A 22899-nucleotide genomic window follows, 5' to 3' on the forward strand; every position below is an offset into this window, starting at 1 on the left:
ATATGTCCTGCAACATTTCAAAGTGGTTCTCCACATCAGTACATAGTGGAAAACCTTGTTAAATTCCATGATTACAACTGTTCCTTGGGGTTTCTTGGAATTAAACATGTAAAAGTAAAGAGAAACAGTTAGGACTAAAATGATTCAAAAATACTTGGAAAAATATAAAATAGATTAGGTAAGATTAATTCTGATTGTAGTATTTGAAGTATAGTTTCAAATTAAAATACTATTTTAGTAATAAAGAATTAATTTCTATGTAATTTACTTGTTAAACTACTAATGTGATGTTTATAATTGTGTATGCATTACCCCGTCATAAGGGATTCATTATATTTTAAAATAGTATTACTTCCAAAGTAATAAATAATAAAATAAGAAGATAGTTAACTTGATTGCTACCCTTACGTTACTTGCTCTACGTAGAAATAACAGATTCTGAGAACCTGTTGTTTGACCCTTCCACCATGTTATGCCCCCCTCCCCTCCACTACTAGTGTCTTTAGAGCAGTGGTGTATACAAAAAAAAAACCTAAACAGCTTTTGGGCTGCCACTGGCTCCAAGGCAGAAGTAGAGGAGCTTGAACACTCACAACTTAAACGCTGCCCGAGGGATATTTTATTACATTGAAAAAATCACGAGGCAGGGTAACAGCAGAGTGGTAGCTGACAGGAGAGACTGAAGACTGGACACTGTGAGCAGGTAGGTGGCCTCTTCCATGGAGCCTGCACACAAATATAGGGGTTACAATAGTAGCGCTTAATAAACGTGCATTAATATATAGAGGTATGTGTAAATAACTATCTATGATGTATCTATTTTCAAAAACACTACTTACAGTGGACTAATAGAATAGCAAATAGCCTTAAGTGCTATCACATGTTGTTATCTCATTTTATGAGGCATGCTCAGATTTGATTTAATTGGATATACATTTAATGACATAGATAAATTAGTTTAGATTTGGTTATGTGAATCATTGTAGAATGGCATGCAGACTTGTGAGTTTGAATTTCATAGTCTGAAACTGTGCGGCCACAGCCTGTCCATGAGGTCAGCCAGGCAACCTAAGTTTAGACCATAATACTCACTCCACAGTGAGATGTGTCTGTGTAGAGTTTTTGGTCAATAATAAACCCAAGATAAAATTGTTTGAGACATGGGTAAAGGTGCCTAATGCATTTTATTCACAATACAGACAACATCCAGTAACAGATGCTGATTTTGAGATTTTATGTAATCAAAACATAATTGTCCTATGGTAGCAACAAGGGTCAAAAAGGTAATGCAACGAAAGGCTTGAAAAAAAAAAAAAAAATTACAACTAGAGGAAACTTATTGAATTTGAAAAGTTTCAGAAGGTGGCAAAGTTAGGTGAAAATCAGAAAAATAGAACATTATTAGATGGGGCCTTACTGAATACAACCAATATATAAAGCTTCAGGACATGCTTTTGTATTGACAGCTGTGGTTTGTATTGCATCACACAAGCTGCGGAACTGCAGATGAATTGAGGAAAGAGAGAGTCTTTTAACTGAAAAATACATGTTATATAAATGACAAACTGCAATAAATAAGATTCAGTGGTCTGGAACAGTAACATTTATGACCATGTTAGCTTACAGTACACCCAATCCATTGGGAGTCAAGATGGCACCATTAGTTGCTCATTTGTCATCACAGGGGCTTGTCATCAGTGTGAACTACATGTCTGAAAACAGTTTCTGCCTTGTACATGGAGCAGGAGTGGGTGATGTGACGAGGACATTTGAGAACTTAGTGGATGACATTTCAAGATTCAGTAGTGTGGTTATATGTGGTGGCTGGCAAAATCATTATAGGACATGTCATACACTCACACACTATATCCAGTACTGTCATGTATTACAAGTGATAAATCTCTCACTACTGTTTTATATAATAACCCTCTGAACCAGGTAGCTTTTAACAAAATAAAAATAAATAAATAAATAAAACAATAAAAAACTTAATGCACATAAAACAGGTCAACCTGAGACACTGTTCTAACAAGAGGAGGTCATCTCTTTATGTTTACGTTATGGACTCATGCACATTGAACTGCGGCTATATATTCTCACTTGATTCAATTTGGTATTAGGATTCACAGTGACACAACAACAAACAAAGGGTCCATCATGACTGCAGTAAATGTGCAACTGCTCAAAGATTATTATATTGAAAATAACAAGTAGAGCACGATAGTGGTCCAGCAACTGACAGCTCAAATCTACTTTAAGCTTCTGGATTTGGTAGATGAGTTGTTAAGCACTTAAAATATCAACAAATAGAGAATACTCAACACTCTAGAGAGACCCTTGGAATGCATCATGTAAAGTGATTTAACAGTATAAGTCTAATATATATTTTAAAATCACTTTTGTGATTGACTAATTTCATGTTTTGCTATAATGTTAACATTATAGCCATACAAAGGCCTATACTTTGCAAGTTAGAATCAGTGTTTAGTCCAGTGCTATTGCTTACTATTATGTTTGAGCTCAGGGTTTAATCATGAGTTAATTCTTAGTACCATTTGTGCCATTTTTGTCTTAGCTCCAGTCTTTATCTCTCCAATTTTAGCCAACCAAAATAGAGAATATTTTTACACTGCTGAAATCATGCAATAGCAATGGTTTAAAATGTTTATTGTTGAGTGGCTAGAATAGAGAAGTAGAAGCAGTGGGTTTGTCCTGTCAGCGTGTCTCCTGTTTCAGGCTGTTTTGATTTTACCATATGCAAAGTGTCACTCTTTTTCTAACACTACCCTGAGCCAAGAAGACTGCAGGGGCCGGGGTCTCTTTATAACATATGCTGATGCTTGTGAGCAGCTAAGATAAGACACTACAGGAAGGGTTATTGGATTTTGTAACACCGGCATAGACAAAGTTATACAAAAAAACAAAAAGGACAATTAATGTGTTGGTGGCGCCTAACCGTGTGTATTTCGAATGTGTCTGGGTGAGTTTCCTTTGGGTGCTTCAGTTTCCTACACCAAGCTACATGCAACAATAGGGTAAGGCTGTCCTGAACAAACTTAGCTCAGGATCTGGATATGGTTCCACAGGAAGGCACTGTACTGTGGTCACTCACTGCCCCTGCAAGTCACACCAGTGGCCCTGAAGTATAAATAAAGTATACTTCAATAATACCCTAACCACTGTTAGCCAAACATATGGTTACACAGCAGAAACATAGCAGAGTTTTCTAAAACACATGCCATATGCAGCAAATTTTGCAGTATATTTTATATTACTACACAAAGCTTCAAAGATCATATTTGGCATAAACCAAAAATAGATATTTATTGTGTACTGAAACAACAAGTATGCATTGTGATACATTTATAATAGAGTTTCAGTTACAGTTAAAACAGGATTTTCAGAAAGATTTTAAAAATATCAAAGTTCAAACAAGGCAAATTGCAATTTAGCTGAAGCCATCTATCATAGCAGACAACACAGTTATCTTTTCTATCTTCAGGCTATCAGCGACACATTATAGTTAATAATGATTAGTGATCATAAAAGTTATGCAGCGCAATCTAATGTTATAATTTAAGCACATCACTCAAAGACAAGACACTTTTAATTAAGCCATCACATTTTCTAAAATTGTCTTTTTTCTGATAGATTTAAGAATGTGTTCAAACTTAGTAATAATAGTACAAGTAGTATAAGTAGTAGTAGTAATAACAGTAGTAGTAGTATGCGTCAGCAGTAGTATTATTCATGGTTGTAGTAGTATTAGTAGAAATACCCGAGTCCAAATTTCTCCCATCTTTGGTGAAACACAAATTTAAACTCACATCTTCAAGGCCCATTATAATTTGTGGAAACTTTTGTGATCTGTAAATGGTAGTTAGATTAAATGGTCAGGCATAACAACACCAGCTCCACTCCTAAGGTAAGGTTATTAGGTCAGATTTTACAAAAATAGAAAATAGTTGTGGCATGTGTCATTTTTAAGTTTACAAGGGTTTGTTGAGATATACATCCTCAGTGCTACATTTTAATTTGCTGTTGATGGACCACTGAACTTTTCTAGTGGAGGGTGTGCCACCTGATTGTTTGCTTGAAATGTTATGACTTGCCTGGCTTAGTCCTTCAGTATGGCATCAAGCATATCTATATAGCATTTATTAATTTCCTCGTGGTTTTATTACTCATAAACCTTGCATTCTTACAGTGAATGAGCTTGCTTCTTCATAGGTCTGACCTGTAACTTCACAATCAAAAGGAGTTACATAGTGCACCTTACACACATTTGGGGCACTAAACAGAATGATTAGAGGTGCAAGATTCTGGCAATTTAATATTCTTAAGACTGAAAGTATACAAGTACATGAATATGAGAGTGGTTTAATAGTAATTAATATCCATGTTCTTAAATTCTCTTTCATATTTTGTGTCAACGATCGTCCTTCTAGTCACAGCTATCTGTTCTTTACGTCACAATGACTATTAAAAAAATCAAAAACAAGACAAGAACAACCCCACAGGTGTATTACTCTGTTAAGATAGGTCAGCTGAGATCATGCTGAGAAAAGCAGGCAAGTGTAACTGGACACTGCCCTCTGCTGGCCGGTGAGAGAACCTGCACCGATGCATAACAAGCTCCCTATTCTCTTTTATTCTGTACAAACCCAAGTAAAAATCATGACAAGAAAATAAGCATTAAATTATAGTTATTAGGAGTGGTCATAATAGTACATTTAAACCACAACATTTATCTGCAATCCCTGTGTTGTTTCACAGAGCCTGATCCAGCAGAGCTCAGACCAACGACAAGATGTTCAAGAAATCCAAGGTGACAGACCAGACTGCCGCAGGGCAGGCAGGTAAGTACAGTACTGACTGTGTTACAGGTCAGCCTCTGGATGTGTGTCCCTGCATATGTTTTCTCTTGTTCGAGCACTGGCGAAGGCAATGATGACGAAGATGAACAAGATAATTTGTTTAGCTTGTATCTCACATCAGAACGACTCAATCATATGACAGTGCACTGAAGTCACAGTGAACAGAAACACCTTGGAAAACTGCCACACAGAAGATTACATAAGTGTGCCAAGGTCTTTCTTACAGAAGAGGAATATGAAGGCGTTGGAATAAAGCTCTATTATGTTCCATGTTGCACATTTTCATTGTGGGAAAAATGAACATAAACCCGGGAGCAACTTCTTTGTCAAGTGGTAGAAGTCCAAGGGATTTCAAATCCCTCACAGTACATCTGCTTGGCAGTCAGAAAACTCAACAAAATGTGCTTTTTATCTACGACAAGTGAAGAAAATGAGTATACAAGCAGCTGCAACTTTGCAACTTCTGACTAAAACACAAACATTGGACTATGAACAAATGAAACATTAGCTCACCACTGAACTGAAGACATATATTTAAAGGTCAACAAGTATCTGCAAAAATCATGAAGCATTCAGACAACTGTCCACAATTCTCCAACTGAAGATCAAATCCACTATGGCCATTTTTAAATATACATTATTATGAAAGATTTTTTTCAAATTAATTTTACAAATTTGTTCTTCCCTAAAGAATGCATATACATTTGTCTCAAGCACTGCACAGGGATCATCCTGAGAGATCATCTTGAAAAATGCCTCTTGAAGCTAAGTCTAATGAGTAGTTGCACAGCATAGCTACCACATGCTGCTGTAACGCCACACTGTTAACACTATGCAGTAGAGCTCCCACTAACCTCTGTGTTTGTCATGTGTCTGGGTTGTCTAAACACTGGCCTGGCTCCAGCTGTGTGTCCCTGTGCTTCCCACCACTTCTGGGTTGTACGAGTGTTCTGTGTTTTAGTATTGTGTGTAGTTTGTGTTGTGATCCTGTCCAAGTGCCATGCTGCCATGGTACTTGTCAGGATCCATATTTACCTGTCCTGTTCCCTCTCCTGCCTCTCATTGTCGCGTTAAGTCGGCGGTACAGAGGGATTTCACCCAGACGACAAAGGTACGCGAGCCAGAACGTCCTCAATCACACAAATCAATGTCCTGATGTAAGTGCATGCTCCATGTTGGGTGTTGCATGGATGACGCCCTCCATCACCTCAGACGACTTTCGCTGTAAGTCGATGAATGAACCTCCAAACTTTTCAAACATGACCTTCAAAATAACAAAGTGTATTAGGAAATTAAAAACAAACAAACAAACATCAAAATCATTAAAACACATAACAGGTTACAAAACACTAACACGATACAATAAAGAAATGTAATAATGATAAAGATACATGTTCAGTCTGAACTTACGTAACTTGTTCAGAGAAGCTAAGTAAAACATAAGCACCCTTAGTGACCTATAGGCATTCATTACACAAGGCATTTGGTTACAGCTCCTATTCAGAGAAGTGGGTTATATTTTTAATCTCTTGACTTCAGGACTTGACTTGAATCATGAATAAGCAAATACCACACTAACATCACACTAATGAACCCAGATTTAAATTATAATTAGCTATTTTATTTTGTGTGATTTAAGTATTACTAAAGTAGAAGTAGTAATAGAAGGCCTGGTAGAATTATTGTGTTAATACAGATACTATGAAACAAATTATAATATTATTGAACCCAGTTGATCTTATGATTATAAAATCATAGAAATTATACTTCTGTATGTGTTAATATTTTGGTCAACAACATTTGAGGTAAAAAGAGCAAATTGAGGCAACTTTACGTATTTTATCATATCATATTGCAAGTGTTCCATTCAGTCTGTGTATATGAGAAGTACTATTTGATGAGCGCAATAAAGTATGTTCTAAGACACAGATATTTCATATGGGGACTCTTTCGAAGCACATAGCTGACAAATTATACTCAAGTACAAAGTGGCACCAATGTCACACATTTTAAACACAAAAACACAATGTACTAAAAGCAACTGTTCAGAAACTCCCATCATTGAATGTGTCTATATGGTTTTTGGAATATTTATGTTTGACAGACCAGAGACAAGTCTATTAAAAAAAAAAAAAAAAAAAAAAAAAGATCGAAATTGAATGACCAGTATAGGGCATGGTAAACCTATATATGGTTTTCATAACTGTGCCTATTCCAAGTATAATCATTGAGCCCTCCTGCAGTAACAGAAGTGGACTGTTATCTGTATAATGTTGCAGTACATGCAGTACATACTGATCTGAAGCGTCTGCCCTTGGCACTACACCTCCAACACTATAAGCAGCTATAGCTTCTACTCAGGCAGTTAAGCGTTTGCATACAATGACAACAATGATATCACAAAATACATTTTAAATTATAGATTTGAGATAAACATATTTAAGGGGAAAGGTGTATTTTATAATGGATTTTTTTTATTTTTTTTTATTAAAATGAAGTATACAACTATTTGGTTTTAAATGCCGGCAGAGTGAAATAAAGAAGAAACAATGCATTTCAAAATGATTTCCCTAACTCTCTGAAAAGGCAAAAGAATCAATGTGATTATAATAAAAAGAGTAAAAATATATATGAGACAAACAAAAATAATACTTTTAATAAATACACATCAGAATGTATGTGTTTGGAAGAAGACATTCTTTGCCTAAAAATGTCAACTCAACTCAACATGTGTGAGGTGTGACATTCATTCATTTCATTCAGACTAACATCCTTCAATAGCCAAACCATTACAACCAAACCAATAAAAACATTAATCTACTACTATGGATGCATGATTATAAAGGGAAAAACAACTAATATTAATAATATTAACTGTCCAGCGAATTGAACAAACACCATCATTAACAGATTAGTGATAATTCAACTGTGCTTAGTTGCCTTGATTTTTTTTGTATGGTCTAGTCACTAATGGCAATTCACTTTTTTACCTGTCTACTTAATTCAATTTAAATTTACACTCAGATCACATGGAAGAATACAAACCACAGTTTATAGTAAGTACAATAAAAAGTATAGTTTGGTATGGTTATTCAGTATGACTTGCTGACAAATGTCAGAGAAATAGTAAAAAATATGTGAAGTACTATAAAATATAATTCATATCCTGATAAAGGATAAAGGTGACGAGTATATCTAACAATCATCAAAGATTAACTCTAGATGAAAAACAATCTCCTCATTTATATTCGGCATTAATAAGTATTTTGTCTCTGACTAGGCATTAGGAAGAAGTCCAAAGTGCCTGGGGTGATGATCACCCAGTTCAAAGAGGAGCTTCCTGAGGGGATGACCACTCCTGATTTCACTCGCAAACCCATTGCACTCACTCTTCAGGAAGGTATAGTGCATAGATTACTTTTATATACATCAATAATCACCAATGTGTAATACAAGGGCTGTATTTCAGGTAAAACAGCAATCTTTAAAGCTATTGTGGTTGGAACTCCCAAACCCACTGTGACTTGGAGCCGAGCTAACGGTGAAATAGTGTTCCACCCAGATGTGTGCATACAGAAGTATGATGAGAGCTCTCACGAGCACACCCTGGAGGTATACGCCATTAAAGTACAAACATAATGTTGCATACAATTTTAATATTTGTGTTTTTCTTTGGTAGTTTCCTAAGGTTGCCCCTGAAGATGCTGACACCTACAAGTGTTTTGCAAACAACGATCATGGAAGAGCTGTTTGCACTGTGGTTTTGAATGTCATTGCAGGTAAGAAAGCCTTTTTTTTGTTGATTTTGTTGTTGATATTCATGTTTTCTTTGATAGTGACACAAGGGTAGTCTAGTCTAGTGGACAGGGCAGCCACAAAAATAATGAGGGGGTTGAATCATTCCCAAGAATAGTAACTACACATTGTGAAGTAGAGTGTTTTAAGTGAATGAGAGAAGATGGACAATTAAAGAAAGCTGCGGTCACTATGATAAAGGATATAATCATGTTCAAGCTGGTTCAAGTCAGACTAATTGAGCTCAAATAAAATAATTCCAAGCCTGTTTTAGCCCATACATCTACCAGTCATTGTTAGTTGTAAAAAATAAATAAATAAATACATGTAACCATGAACTATATTCACTATTATGTTCTTAAACATGGACTTTATCGATATCCATAGTTGGATTCTCCAAAACGAAGGAGCTTCAGAAGGTCCAAGGAGAAGGTAATATTTTGCTTGGCATATAAGAATGTTGACTTGACAATGCTCAAACTGCTGAAATGCAGATTCAAAGTAGAAACGGACAAAGTAGTTGTCTGTAAATATTATTATTGTTGTTGTTGTTGTTGTTGTTGTTGTTGTTGTTGTTGTTGTTGTTGTTGTTGTTGTTGTTGTTGTTGTTGTTGTTGTTGTTGTTATTGTTGTTGTTATTATTATTATTATTATTATTAAACTTTCTGGAAACTTAAGCATGATTTTTGTCAAAACATATCAATATTTAGCTGCAGTATTTTACTAATGAATGTATGTATGTATTTACTGACAAATAAAATGTATTGCTTTTCTTTTGGCAATACTATTTTTAACACTGGGTCATATTCATTGTTATTGAAAATACTGTATTCCATGAAGTGAGACTGATCTTTCACTCATCATGGTTTTACAGACACAGCAGACTTCAGAAAAAACTTAAAGAAAAGGTAATTGAAGAATAATTGAGAGGTGTAGTATCTCTTAACATTTTCTGAAATTAAATGCACCTGATTTGGTAGGAATCCTGATGGAACTCGTGAGGAGAAAGTAATGGAGCCAGAGGAAAAGGTCTGGGAGATCCTCCTCAGTGCAGACAAGAAAGATTATGAAGCAATCTGTGTGGAACATGGCATCACAGACTTTCGTGGCATGCTGAAGAAACTCAGTGAAATGAAGAGAGAGAGGGAGGAGGAGATTGCAGAGGTGCCTAAACATTTACATTTAATCAATCTTTTCATTGATTTCATTTGTATTTAATTTGGCCATACCTTTGTTAATGTTTATTTGCTTTCTAGTTTGTTTCACACATCAGTACACTCAAACATATTGAGGTGAATGACGATGACTGTGCCACCATTGAGCTGGACATGGATCTCAAAGATCCTACCAGTAAAATCTTCTTATACAAGGTAAAGTTCTGAACACTTACAGCTAATAAGCAATTCATCTTTTAAAAATGTTATTTTTAGATGAGGGAATACATTGTTTACAAGATATTCACGATCTTGGACATCGCAACAACTAAGGATACATTAAAACAAATGTATTAGAGAGTCAAATAAGTCAGATGATGATGATGGAAAGCTAGGATCCAGATATCAGGAGCAGCTGGGCAGATGGCTAGATAAGATGAGATTCATGCTGGAGAAACAGTCTCCAAAGCTCCAGTGTACTTCTTTAAGTTAACAGCGAGTGAGGGTGAGGGAGGGGTTGAGAAAACCATGATTATTAGACTTGTATGAACTTCCTGGTTTAGATAGGGTAACTAGGAAAATGGGAGGAGCTGTTGGGGAAAAGTGAGAGTGGCAAAGATGAGGCAAAACTGTGGTTGCTGTTATTTCCATTTTGTCATATGTATACTTACTTACACTGACTGTATAATCATAATGATATTTCAGCTGTTGTGGTTATTTTTTCTGTTGATTCACATGTTTGCAAGACCTCAACCAAGATATTTATAGGCACATTTTACCATAAATAATGCACGTACAATCTGTATAACTCTTCATGTTTGTGATGTCACAGGACGGTGTTATGGTCCCATTTACCAAAGAGGAATGCGAAGGGCAGAAGCACAGTTTAAAACAGGTTGGAAAGAAATTTGTGTTTACAATTAAAGGTTTGGGTAAAGACGATGCTGGACTCTACTCAGTGGATGTTGGAGGATGCAACGTTTTCTCCACAAATTTAAAAGGTAGGCTGTCTATTGGTCAGTGATACATCAGGTTAAGTATTTTATTTATAAATCTTTTATTGTTACATGCAGCACCGGATGTCGAGTTTGCAGTCAAAATCCAAGAGGTCAAGGCAGAGGAGAGAGGAGACGCCATGTTCCAGTGCGTCCTGTCAGCCCCATATGATGAACTCAAATGGTTTGGTAAAAAGGCTCCATTGACCCACGGAGAGAAGTTTGAAATAAGCATGTCAGAGGATAAGCTGATCCACACACTCATCATAAGAGACTGTGCTCCTTTGGATGGTGGTATCTACGCGGCTGTGGCAGGAGTCAAGTCCTGCAATGCCTGGCTGATAGTGGAAGGTGAGATCAGTCTTGACTGTTGCACGGCAGCTTCAGCAAGTTCAAAGTGGTCATGATTGAAAATAAAAGCACGATATTGGCTAAATATAGTAAACCCCAATGACTGGTGTTGGTAACTATAAAAATTAATAAACTATAAAAATATACTATAAAAATAAACTATAAAAACTATAAAAATGTGTTCACTGATTTTCTGCAATTGAACTTTGCAGCTGACAAAGATCCTAAAGGCAAAAAAGGAGAACGCAAGACCACCATGGCAGGGGCTCTCAATTCTGAGGAACTGGCAAGAATAGCTAAAGAACAGCAAGAACGATACGAGAAAGAGATGGCTGAGAAGATCGAGAAGGCCAAGCAGGCTCAGGCTGAGCAGGAGGCCGCAGATGCAGCAGCCAAACTGGAAGCTGAAGCAGCCAAGAAAGAAGCAGCTGAAGCTAAAGCCGCAGCAATGACTGCGGCTAAGGCTGAAGCTAAAGCTAAGAAAGCAGCCAAGATCGCAGCTGCCCGGGCTGCAAAGGAGGAGGCTGCCAGAAGGAGGGCGGGAGAGGGGGGCACTGGAGCTGATGGGGCAGATGGATCAGCAGGGGGCGCTGGAGGAGCAGGAGGAGAAGTAGAACTTCATGGTGAACTTGACGAAAATGAGTTATCTGATTCTGAAGATTTTGAGAGTGAAGGCACAGAGGGAGGATCTGCTGGGGATGGAGCTGAAGGAGCAGAAGGAGCAGAAGGCGCTGAAGGAGAAGGAGGGGAGGGAGCAGAGGGTGGCAAAGGAAAACGTAAGAAGAAGAGAGCTGGTCAACTGGTTCCAGACACTGTCATAGGTAAGAAAATCACACCCACCCATGTATGTTGTTCAAATGTCACAACGTTTTAGGTTAATTGATCAACCTTCTTCTTAAATACTAATAGATTTGTACGAAGACAAGAAATTTAGCATGAGTAATGTTTCATGTATTTTACAATCATTCTGGCTTTGTGTTTTAAAGGACGAAGTGATTGTTATATGTTGTGTATGTATGTACACCTTTATGTTTGCTAATCTTAATCTTATCGTGATCTTTTAATATACATTTTCTTTTCAGAACCTACTATAAAAAGGCATTTGGTTACACTTGGAATTGAATGAATGTTTTGTTAAAGCATATAATAATATAAAGGATAAACTAACAATAACATCATGATAAATATACTGACAATAGTACATATGGCTCTGTGTTGCTACTGTTGAATGGTGCTGATAGGAGATGAGGATATAGATGAGGAAACTGCTAAACAACAAGGAAAAACTACAAGAAAAGGAAAACGTGCCAAAAAGAGGCTTGAAGAGGCTGAAGCAGCAGTAGTGGGTAAGAGTCAAAGGCTGCATGATGTAGACCAGTTTTTGCTTCATAAAGTCATTCAGAATCTGACATGACTTTTGAAAAAGTTACGCATTTCAGAACCTTACAGCAGCTACATTAACTCCACACGTGTATAATACTGGCATTATACAGGGGTTGCAGCTCTCAACTCCTGCCAGATGATTATACAATGATTTAAAACTATACTGTTCTTTTGTATTGTTGAAACTGGGTTAGTAAGAACAGAATACAAAAAAAGTGTGAAGAGTTTGTTAAATGTTTTTATTTTTTACAAAGTTTGCCCTTATATAAACATTATCAGCGCTTACGCAATGCTGATGACGTCCATCTTAATACAGATTGGTGACAAACTTTGCAGTGTTTGGACTGGACTGAATAAAAGCCCAATGTCTTCTTTGCTCTTGCTCTCTTTTGCTCAAAAACAGAATGCAAAAAAATAAGGAATGCCAATAAATAAATAAATTATTTATCCTGCTCCTAGGAGTCCAAAGGGCTCATGTATGCTCTACAAATAGTAAATATATATCCACAAGATGTTTCTGTAAATACAAAGAAATTTAAAGATGCCCTCTCAACAAGTAGAAAATACTGTATATTCCACTATTTCTCTCTACAGGTCACCCATCTGTATTAGTATCGAGGAAGTTACTTCTAATCTTAATGTGGATGTGGTGTATGTTTGTCTTTTTCTGTAATACTGTGTATTTGGTTTTGTGTAGTGTCCAGTTTGTGTTTTTCCTCTTGCTCATATTGTTTGTCGCACTTTGAATTGATGGTTATTATATTCTCTAAAAGAGGGGCCTGTGGTAATAACAGATTTATGGTGTTGTCGAAATGCATGTGATTGTTAATGGGCCAACCCTCAGGATGCTTTAAAGGAGTAAAATAATGTAACAGTATAAAATAACAGTAGTACACATGGCTCTGTGTTGCTGCTGGTTGTTGCTAATAGGAGATGAGGATGAGGATATAAATGAGGAAACTGCTAAACAACAAGGAAAAGATGCCAGAAAAGGAAAACGTGCCAAAAAGAGGTTTGAAGAAGCTGAAGCAGCAGCAGCCACAGTGGGTAAGAGTCAAAGGCTGCATGAGATAGACCAGTTGCTGCTTCATGAAGTCATTCATGATCTGACATGACTTTGGAGTGTGGAAACGTGCTGCGTTTCAGAGCCTTACAGAAGCTACTTTAACATCACGTGTATAATACTGGCATTATACGCAATGATTTAAAACTAAACTGTAACTCAACTATTTTCTTGGTCGCGGTTGTGTTAATAATTGATGACAACAGAAAAGTACAGATTAAAAAGTGTGATTTTTTTTTTTTTTTTTTTTAACTAAATATGCTTTTGTAGAACATTACCAGTGCTTATGCAATGCTGATGACGTTCATAATCTTTATACAGATGTGTGACAAACTACCTCGCCCTAAACCAGAGTGAATCAAAGCCAACACCCTCTTTGCTCTCCTCTCTAGCCTGAACAAAAACATGTATGGTGAATAAATGATAAAGATGCTTTTGTGAGCTGAAAAAAACTTTAATTTGACCTGAATATATGCAAACTCCTTCTACATGCAGAATTTATATCCCTCCTTCTACCAGGGATCATCTCACTAAAGATGATCCCTTGACTAGTATAAAATATATTCCGCTTTTTTACCCTACAGGTCAGTAGTCACCCATCTGTATTAGCACAGCCGAACACACTCCTTACTTCTAATCTTAATATAGATGAATGTAGATGAGCTGTTTATTTGTTTTTTGTGATATTCTTGTGTCATGTGTTTTTGTGTGGTGTCCAGTATGTATTTTTCTCTCTTATCCATGCTGTTACTCTGGATTGATGGTTATTATATCTTTTAAGACAGACGAGAGGGAGGGGCTTGTGGTAATGGTGCAGGGTCAGAAGGAAACACTACACTCATTTGTTTATGTTGATGTTCAAATGTGTATCAGTGAATTGTTAATGGGTCAACCCTCAGGATTCTTTGAGAAAGTAAAATAAATTTACCGAAGAGTAAAATAATGCAATAAATAAGTATAAAATAACAGTAGTACATATGGCTCTGTGTTGCTGGTGGTTTTTGCTAATAGGAGATGAGGATGAGGATATAGATGAGGAAACTGCTGAACAACAAGGAAAAGATGCCATAAAAGGAAAACGTTCCAAAAAGAGGCTTCAGGAGGCTGAAGCAGCAGCAGCAGCTGCAGCAGTAGTGGGTAAGAGTCAAAGGCTGCATGACATTGACCAGTTTCTGCTTCAAGTCATTCACGATCTGACATGACTTTGGAGTTTGGAAAAGTATGGTCATACCCTTGTGCTACAGCAGCTACCTTTATATGACATGTGTATAACACTGGCTTTGTATGCAGCTGTCAACCCCTGCCAGACAATTTAAACTAAACTGCTTTAAACAGAACATTAAAGATTAAAAACTGTATATTATATACTTAGATTATATAATCATATATATATATATATATATATATATATATATATATATATATATATATATATATATATATATATATATATATATATATATATATATATCATGCTTTTGTAGAACAGCAGCAGTGGTTACGCAATGCATTCATGTTCTTTATACAGATGGGTGACAAACAGCCCCGTACCTGGCCCTAAACCAGAGTGAATCACCCCCTTTGCTCTTCTTTATAGCCTGATACAGATAAAATGAAGAAAGCAGGTGCTATGGCAAAAACAAAATAGGTACTGCCAAAAGCATCAAGATACCTTGCCTCACAATTAAGTCACATGGGCTCAAGTGTGATGAGCAAAATATTTAACATCGCTAACAAATTTTTCAGACTATAGACTATAATGAACGAAGTTCTTGACTAGTATAACAAAAAATCCCATTATGTTAGCCCGCCATACAGGTCACCCATCTGCATGTCTAATCTTAGGATTTAGAGAAAATTGCGTTTAATCTTATAGATGAATATAGATGAGTTCTATATTTGTCCATTGATGTGTGTGTTTGCCCATATTTTTGTCTTACGTTAAATGTAGCCAAAATCTTCCTAAATATTGTTTTAAGTTATGTCACATTTGCTGTGTCCATTTTATTTATAACCTCTTCTTTACTGAAATGTGTCTTGTCTTGTTTATGTGTTTGCTCAAATCTTGTTTTAATGTGTCATGTGGACATGTTAATTTTTATGGTTACTGTTTTCATTAATGGTTTTTGAAAGGCATATCCAACAGATAAAACATTGGACTGATGGTAATGATATCCTGTAAAACTGAAAATCAAAAGGCACAGGAGAGGGAGGTGCCAAAGGTGATATTGGCACAGGGCCAGCAGGCAGCGATGGTGAGGCTGCAGAGCCTGATGAGCCCCGAGCGGCTGCCAAGCGTGCAGGTCGCACACGCCAAGGCCCATTGATCGCCGAGACTGTTAGTGGTAAGATTACAGGCACTGCTTATCTCCTGCATGGGAAGCACCATACACTGAAGAAAGCCATCTGTAGAGCAGATGACTTCAGCAGTGGTCTGCAGCGTGTAAGCACAGAATGTGCTATTGGATCTCATTTGGTGAAATGAATGATCACAATGACATTCTGATAATCCTTGCACTAATATTTAGATAAAAGTGCTTCAGGCATAAAGCTATCAAATCAACCAATCAGGAAGGAACAATCTAATTTTAGAAAAGTGTCCACCTGTGTCTTTGCAGTGTTGTGTCGCTTGCTTCTGTCTCTTTCATGTTAATATCATTACTTGCTTTCTAACTGTTGATTCAGGATGATTTCGGGGCCTTGAGGTTAGTGTTTCACTCTATAATTACACAAATAGGTTCCCTCTTTAGAGCACATGAAACATTTAAGTGTGTGAAGAGAGAAGATATGTTGGAAGATGCCCATCATCTAAAGAAGACTGAACTTCACCAAATACTTAGTTCCTTCCACAGGAACCATCTGTCATTCACAGTAACATGCTTTGAATATGTGCTTCCTTTAGAGAAATCTCAAAGAGATTGATAATTATTGTTACCATATTTGCCAAGAGTCCCAAAGGAGACAGAGCATTTACAGAGAATGAAGACTTCGATATTTATTTATTCAGCCTTCGTGTTTGTCTATTCATTGTAATTTATTGATGTTGTTATATAGTTGCAACACTATCAAACATCACATGTTTTTTGTTTATTTAAAATAAAATATCAATGCAATAAGACTGTAAATTAAAGGTTGCGATTGAAGGTAAGTGTGGATACCTTCATTTTTTTATGAATGCATACATTTCTTGTAATCTTTTACATTTAACGCAAAAGGAGTAAAAATTGAGTTTGAGGCAATGTTCTAACTAAGTGGCTGCTAAATCTTTAGACCCAGGAGTGCACTTTCATGCTGGGCTTTCTGACTGCAAAGCCATTATGGGAGAAGCGGCAGAGCTGGAGTGCAAAGTGAGCAGCGACGACTGTAAAGGAATCTGGTACAAAGATGGAGAAGAAGTGAGTACAACAGGAGCAGAAAAATACTTTTACACAGCTCTTGTCATAGGTTTTCTTCTATTATTTTACAGATTAAAGTGGATATGGAGGGTATAACTATTAGTCAAGAGGGAAGTTTCCACAGGCTGAAAATCCACAAAGTTACAGAGGAGTTTGGTGGGAAATATAAATTTGAAGCAGATGGACGCAAAACAGAGGCCATGATTGTGGTGGAAGGTAAATATGAGCAATATTAGGTGTTACTATATTCTGGGTTAGATAACAACTGATAGCATCCAAGGCAAAAGAGGTTGAACTCTTTCAGCTAGACAAACATTTTTACATTTCAACACTAAGCTGCTAGAATCATCATCTTGGGTGAGTGCTGAAACATATGCAGTTAAAAACTTTTGTCCAGTTGACAGAATTCACCCTTCTTTTGGAATAAATGAGTTAACTTTACTAAACCTATGTTTTTACCATTTTAGACCCACCCAGATTTGTAGCTGAAGATCTTGAAACATTTAAAATGCCAGTGACCGTTAAAAAGGGTCAGAAGGCCACCTTTAAACTGCCCTTTGTCGGCCGGGAACCAATCAAAGTGCAGTGGTACTTAGAGGGAGAGGAGCTGTCCGATGAATCCAACATCAAGATTGAGAACACTGAAGGTTGTTCCCGCCTCCTTCTGACCAAACTCCAACGCAAAGACAGCGGTGAAGTAAAGATCAAACTGAAAAATGAGTTTGGCACAATGGAAGCCTTGAGTGAACTCATTGTACTAGGTACGTTATACACAAAATTTTTAAATGCCATATTTTCTAGAAGCAGATTTAAAATGTTCAGAAATTTTTGTTTAAGCTTTCCAAGCTTGGTTTTCTTGAAAGGCACTTCCTTTCTATATTTACAATAGAGAAACTCAATCAATCTACTATTACGGAGGAGACAGGAGTCACCTGAATTTATAAAAAAAATAGGTTAAAATTTGTAGAATGTGCAATCATGTACATTGCAAGTTGGTTTGCAATATTTAAGCCAATTAAATACAGATGTGGCAATAAAGGCCCTCGCCACCCCTTGTGACCGCGGAATATATATGCTACTGCAAAGATCTTGCCTCTCATCCCTGCATAGTGACCATCTGCCGCTGCTTGGCCCTGTTTAGGGTGGGGCCATAATACCATGTTTTACATGGTCTGACATATATTATTTTTTGTGCAGAGTTTTCATATTTTTTTTACATCCAGGGATAGAGTTAGGGTTATTCCATTGGCCCCATGAAAATCAAACTTTGAGTCGTTTTTTAACTATTTGTTTTCAGGGTCTCAGGTAAAATTATAGATCATTTAGTTATAATTTTTTTTATAACAATCACTGGCATTTCCATTTTTGTTTCCTACTTGATTTTTGTGATTTTCTGGGCTCCAGATGTGGTTTTAATTATTCCCTCGTCAGGATGATGCCATCGGGTCAGGCCTAATGAAAAAACTTAATTCTAAAGCAAGTTGTTTCTGTATAGAAATTTTGAACATCTATTTTCTGATAGATAAGCCCACTCCACCAATGGGACCTCTGGAGATCGTCGAGGCTTCACCTTCTGTGATTGATTTCAAGTGGAGACCTCCAAAAGACAGTGGTGGCTGTAAAATTGACAATTATATCCTTGAGCGAAACCAAATCGGCCGTAACACATGGAAAAAAGTGGGCCCCATCGGTCCTGAGGCCAAGTACAGGGATTCTGATGTAGACCACGGTAGGAGGTACTGCTACCGCATCAGGGTGGAGACAGAGATGGGAACCAGTGAACTGATGGAAACTGAGGATATTCAAGCTGGCACTAAAGGTACTGTTTTAATTTCATTTTGTTGTGGTCAACTCAAATCCAAAAATTTATAATATTGTCTTACAGCTTATCCTGGACAGCCTTCAGCACCAAAAGTCGTCAGTGCTTTCAAGGATTGCATCAATCTGACTTGGTCTCCTCCTGCAAACACAGGGGGAACGAATATTCTGGGATACAACCTTGAAAAACGTAAGAAGGGCAGCAATCTGTGGAGCGCTGTGAATCCACCCGAGGAGATGATCCGATCCGGTTTGTTTGTCATTATGTTCATACAGTATGTATTCTGTTCTGTTAAAGGTAACAGTTACTGCTTTGACTAGAATGTTCCACAGTACAGCATTAAATGTTTTCATATTGCAGTTATTCAATTAGGTGTTTTTTATGCTCAAAAACAGTCTCTTCACAGAATTGACTTGTAACTTGGATTTGTGTTTTCATCTGCTTGTCTCCATAACGATAGATATCTAATGTATATTGTGGAACATTTCAGGCAAAGCAACAACATCTACATGGAGAAGGTGGGAGAAAAGTAGTTAGTTTCCATCTTTAACTGCAACTCCATGATGCCATGATGTATATTCTAAATAAAAAAAATAAATTAAAAAAAAGTTTGTATACCAAAACAATTTTCAAAACCATCACAAATCCACAACAAGAATCAAATTGCTTTTATATATGAGTAATCTGTCAGTTCAAAATCCAAAACTGAAAGCTAGCCAGTGAGATTCTTTCTTGGAGTGTGAAAGCATATTTAAATCATTGATAATAAAGGAATAATTGGGCATAAGAATGTACTGTAAGTCAGTTCAAGTTTGGACTTGGACCGAATGGCTCAATTCTGTTAATGTGTCTTTTCTTCTTCAAAACAGGCAAGCTATGCCCTGTCAAAGATGTGATTGAAGGAATGGAGTACGAATTTAGAGTGGCTGCCATCAACAACTCAGGAGCAGGAGAATTTAGTGTTCCATCTGAGTTTGTCTTTGCCAGAGACCCCAAAAGTAAGTGCACTAAAACAATGATATCCACATTATAGCTGGGAGATTATAAATTATAAATATTGATAATATTATAATTGTTGTTTTTGATGTATGCAAAATAAAAATGTTGTCTACAGGAAAACAGCTATTTTCAAAGGTTACATAACATGCAGGTTACAAATATAACTCTTGTAGTGTAATATTTCAAACAAAGGTATGAAAATATTTCTCCACTGTACTTCCATTCATGGGTGGTGGAATACGCATCATTAATCCAGTCAAAATTGGATTGCCATATAATCTGAGTATTGTCATTGGGATATTCAATAAATATATGGATCAATATTACCCACCCTTAATCCAAATACAACATACAACTTATAGTTTAATGTGTTATAATGTTACAGAGCCTCCTGGTAAGGTCCTTGACTTCAAAGTGACTGACTCCACCTACACAACACTGTCCTTATCATGGACCAAACCCAAAGACATCGAGGGAGAGGAGGATGAAGCAAAGGGGTATTTTGTGGAGGTGCGACCTGCAGAGAACACAGACTGGGATCGTTGCAACTCAAATGCTATCACCATGACATCCTACACAGTCAAAGGACTCAAGTCTATGGGTATGTACTGGGTTCGAGTCATAGCAACCAACGAAGGAGGAGAGGGTGTGCCACAAGAGCTGGACAACTATATCTTAGCTATGCCACCACCAGGTAATGGAAGCTTTAGAGCTATCCAAATGGCAGCCTACTGAGATAAAACCTTACTTCTGTTAATGTTTTCTGATCTAGTGAGACCAAGATTCACAGATGCCAAAATCAAGAGTTTTATGATTGTAAGGGCTGGAAATTCTGCAAGATTCAATATCAACTTTGAGGTAAAGGCAATTTACTATAGTAATTTACTTTGCACTACTGATTCTAAACAGAATATTTGATTATTGGCATAGACATGTTACGTTAACCTTTTCAGTCTTAATCATACACTTCTCATTCATTATCTTTTAAAAATATTTAATGTCTGTAATAGGCTTCCCCTTGGCCTGAGGTCACATGGCTCAAAGATGCTGTCCCTGTGTCTAAGAAAGTCACCATCAGTAATGCAGAGGGCATGTCCCAGCTGCTTATCCCCTCTGCCGAGCGCTCTGATACTGGCATCTACACCATCATTGTCAAAAACATTGTGGGACAAGAATCATTCAGCATTGAAATCAGAGTAACAGGTAATTTGGGTTAGATCTGACTGAGCAATGGCCTGGTCCTGCATGCTGGAATATTAAAACAAGGCTTGTGTGATGTAAGAATGTGGGTTTTTGCTAAACATTTTGGCATTTACAGATGAGCCCAAGCCTCCAGGCCCAGTGGATCTTGATGAAAATGTCCCAGGAACAGTTACCATTTCCTGGGCTGCATCTCCTGATGAGAAGAAAGACGATCGGCTGCACTACATGGTGACCAAACGTGACTCACACAAAAGACAGTGGCACACTGTGGCCGACCGAATCTTCAACAACAAGTTCACAGCCTGCAACATCATGCCAGGCCGCGAGTACCAATTCAGAGTCTACGCAAAAAATGACATGGGCTCCTCTAAACCATCTGAGTCTCCAAAGTGGCTTATTCCAGCTAAAAAGGGTACGTATTATATCAAATACTTTGAAAAAAGTTAATAATCAAATGTAAAACAAGGCTATGTTTCCTTCTCCAGAGAAGTTCACTGTGAACCTGCCTGAATCAAAGCCCTGTGATCTCCAGTGTGGGCCTAAGTTTATTATGCCTCTGAAGATGCACGCAGCTCCTCAAGGCTATGAGTGCTACATGAGCTGCGCTATTAAAGGAGACCCCACCCCCCACATCACCTGGTATAGGAACAACATCAGCCTCAACACCAACACCAACTACTTCATCTCCAACACCTGTGGAGTGTGCTCCTTGCTCATCCTGCGGGTGGGGCCTAAGGACAGCGGGGAATACAAGATTGTGGCTGAAAACTCCCTGGGCCGGGCAGAGTGCACAACTAAACTCACTGTCAGAGGTGAGCATAATAACATTAGCACTAGCACATACTAACTTATTGGTAGCTTTAGCATTTTAATTAATGCTCTGCTGTTTTGTTTCCAGAATGATGAGTAGCAAATGAGGAATGGCTCTCCGTTCACGATTGTTGAGTGACAAGCTATTGAAAGTTGTGCCCTGCTGATTGTGTGTCTGCTGCCTATATCATGTTTCGCAAGTGCTTAACCAAAGATGAAAGAACACAAAAAGCCAAAGTAAACATACTGATTACTTTTCCAAAGCAAATTTGTCAATTTAATAATGATGTGAGAGCTGAAAATATATATTATGTGTATGTTACATTAAAATATATGAAAATGTATCTTGCATTTTAAAAATAGTTTGTCTTGGTAAAGGTTTCTTCAGTAGGTCTTTGAAGTTAATTGAACATGTTTTGCTACATTTTGGAGTGTACTTGAATTTTCTGAACCTGAAAGTTTTATGTATTTTCATGTTGTGTTCTTGCTTTTTAATGTCTACCATTTTTCATGCTGTGTCTACTCATGGTCTAGAAAGAACAATTTTGATTCAGCCAAAAAACAGGCATTTTTCACATAAATGCCTAAACAAGGAAAGTAGAAGAATTCAGGAAGATTTATGTTTAAGTTTATGTCAGTAATTTATATATGGTCTTGTATTATGTGTCTGTGGGGTCAGACCCCAGTCCGAGTTTAGAGTCACTAAAGAAGACAGGGTCGACAGTTGCACCCTAGACTAAATCATGACTGACCAGTGCTGGGTGACACCTCTCAATTTCAAAGGCAAATGCTTAGATTATTGTTTAATAAACTCTGCAGTGCAATAACTTCTGTCTTGGATTGCCTGATCATTAAGTTCAACATGCACTTTAACATGCCATTCTTAAATATACACATAGACATATTTACTTTACAATAAATGGCATTAATTGAATACATATTTGAAATGTAAAATCAAATTAAAATCCTGGTTATTAAAAAATAAAATGAACAACCAAGCATTAAAACCTTACCTCCTCAGTGAATCTGTTTGCTGTCATCATAAGAATTAGGGA

The 22899-nt window shown here is 37.1% G+C and overlaps 1 protein-coding gene across 1 annotated transcript; it reads left to right on the forward strand.

Annotated features, from left to right (window-relative positions):
- Window positions 1-504: 504 nt before the first annotated feature.
- On the forward strand, window positions 505-22671 carry LOC117371645 (immunoglobulin-like and fibronectin type III domain-containing protein 1). Its single transcript, XM_055221661.1, has 23 exons — window positions 505-703; window positions 4777-4859; window positions 8158-8277; window positions 8347-8489; window positions 8557-8656; window positions 9060-9104; window positions 9547-9580; window positions 9653-9836; window positions 9929-10042; window positions 10659-10827; window positions 10900-11172; window positions 16889-17017; window positions 17092-17229; window positions 17481-17774; window positions 18536-18832; window positions 18899-19081; window positions 19702-19830; window positions 20217-20525; window positions 20604-20689; window positions 20842-21034; window positions 21150-21446; window positions 21520-21846; window positions 21933-22671. Exons 2-23 carry the CDS (start codon window positions 4811-4813, stop codon window positions 21935-21937), a joined length of 3618 nt encoding a protein of 1205 aa, XP_055077636.1. The 5' UTR covers window positions 505-703; window positions 4777-4810; the 3' UTR covers window positions 21938-22671.
- Window positions 22672-22899: the final 228 nt, after the last annotated feature.

This window comes from Periophthalmus magnuspinnatus, chromosome 5 (assembly GCF_009829125.3).
Source record: "Periophthalmus magnuspinnatus isolate fPerMag1 chromosome 5, fPerMag1.2.pri, whole genome shotgun sequence".
Lineage (NCBI taxonomy): Eukaryota > Metazoa > Chordata > Actinopteri > Gobiiformes > Gobiidae > Periophthalmus > Periophthalmus magnuspinnatus.

Excerpts from the sequence above, each read along its gene's own strand:
- LOC117371645 (XM_055221661.1), top strand. The coding sequence starts at position 4,811 with ATGTTCAAGAAATCCAAGGTGACAGACCAGACTGCCGCAGGGCAGGCA. Across the intron at positions 9,105-9,546 it reads TCAGAAGGTCCAAGGAGAAG|ACACAGCAGACTTCAGAAAA; the intron begins GTAATATTTTGC and ends ATGGTTTTACAG. Across the intron at positions 10,828-10,899 it reads TTTCTCCACAAATTTAAAAG|CACCGGATGTCGAGTTTGCA; the intron begins GTAGGCTGTCTA and ends TGTTACATGCAG.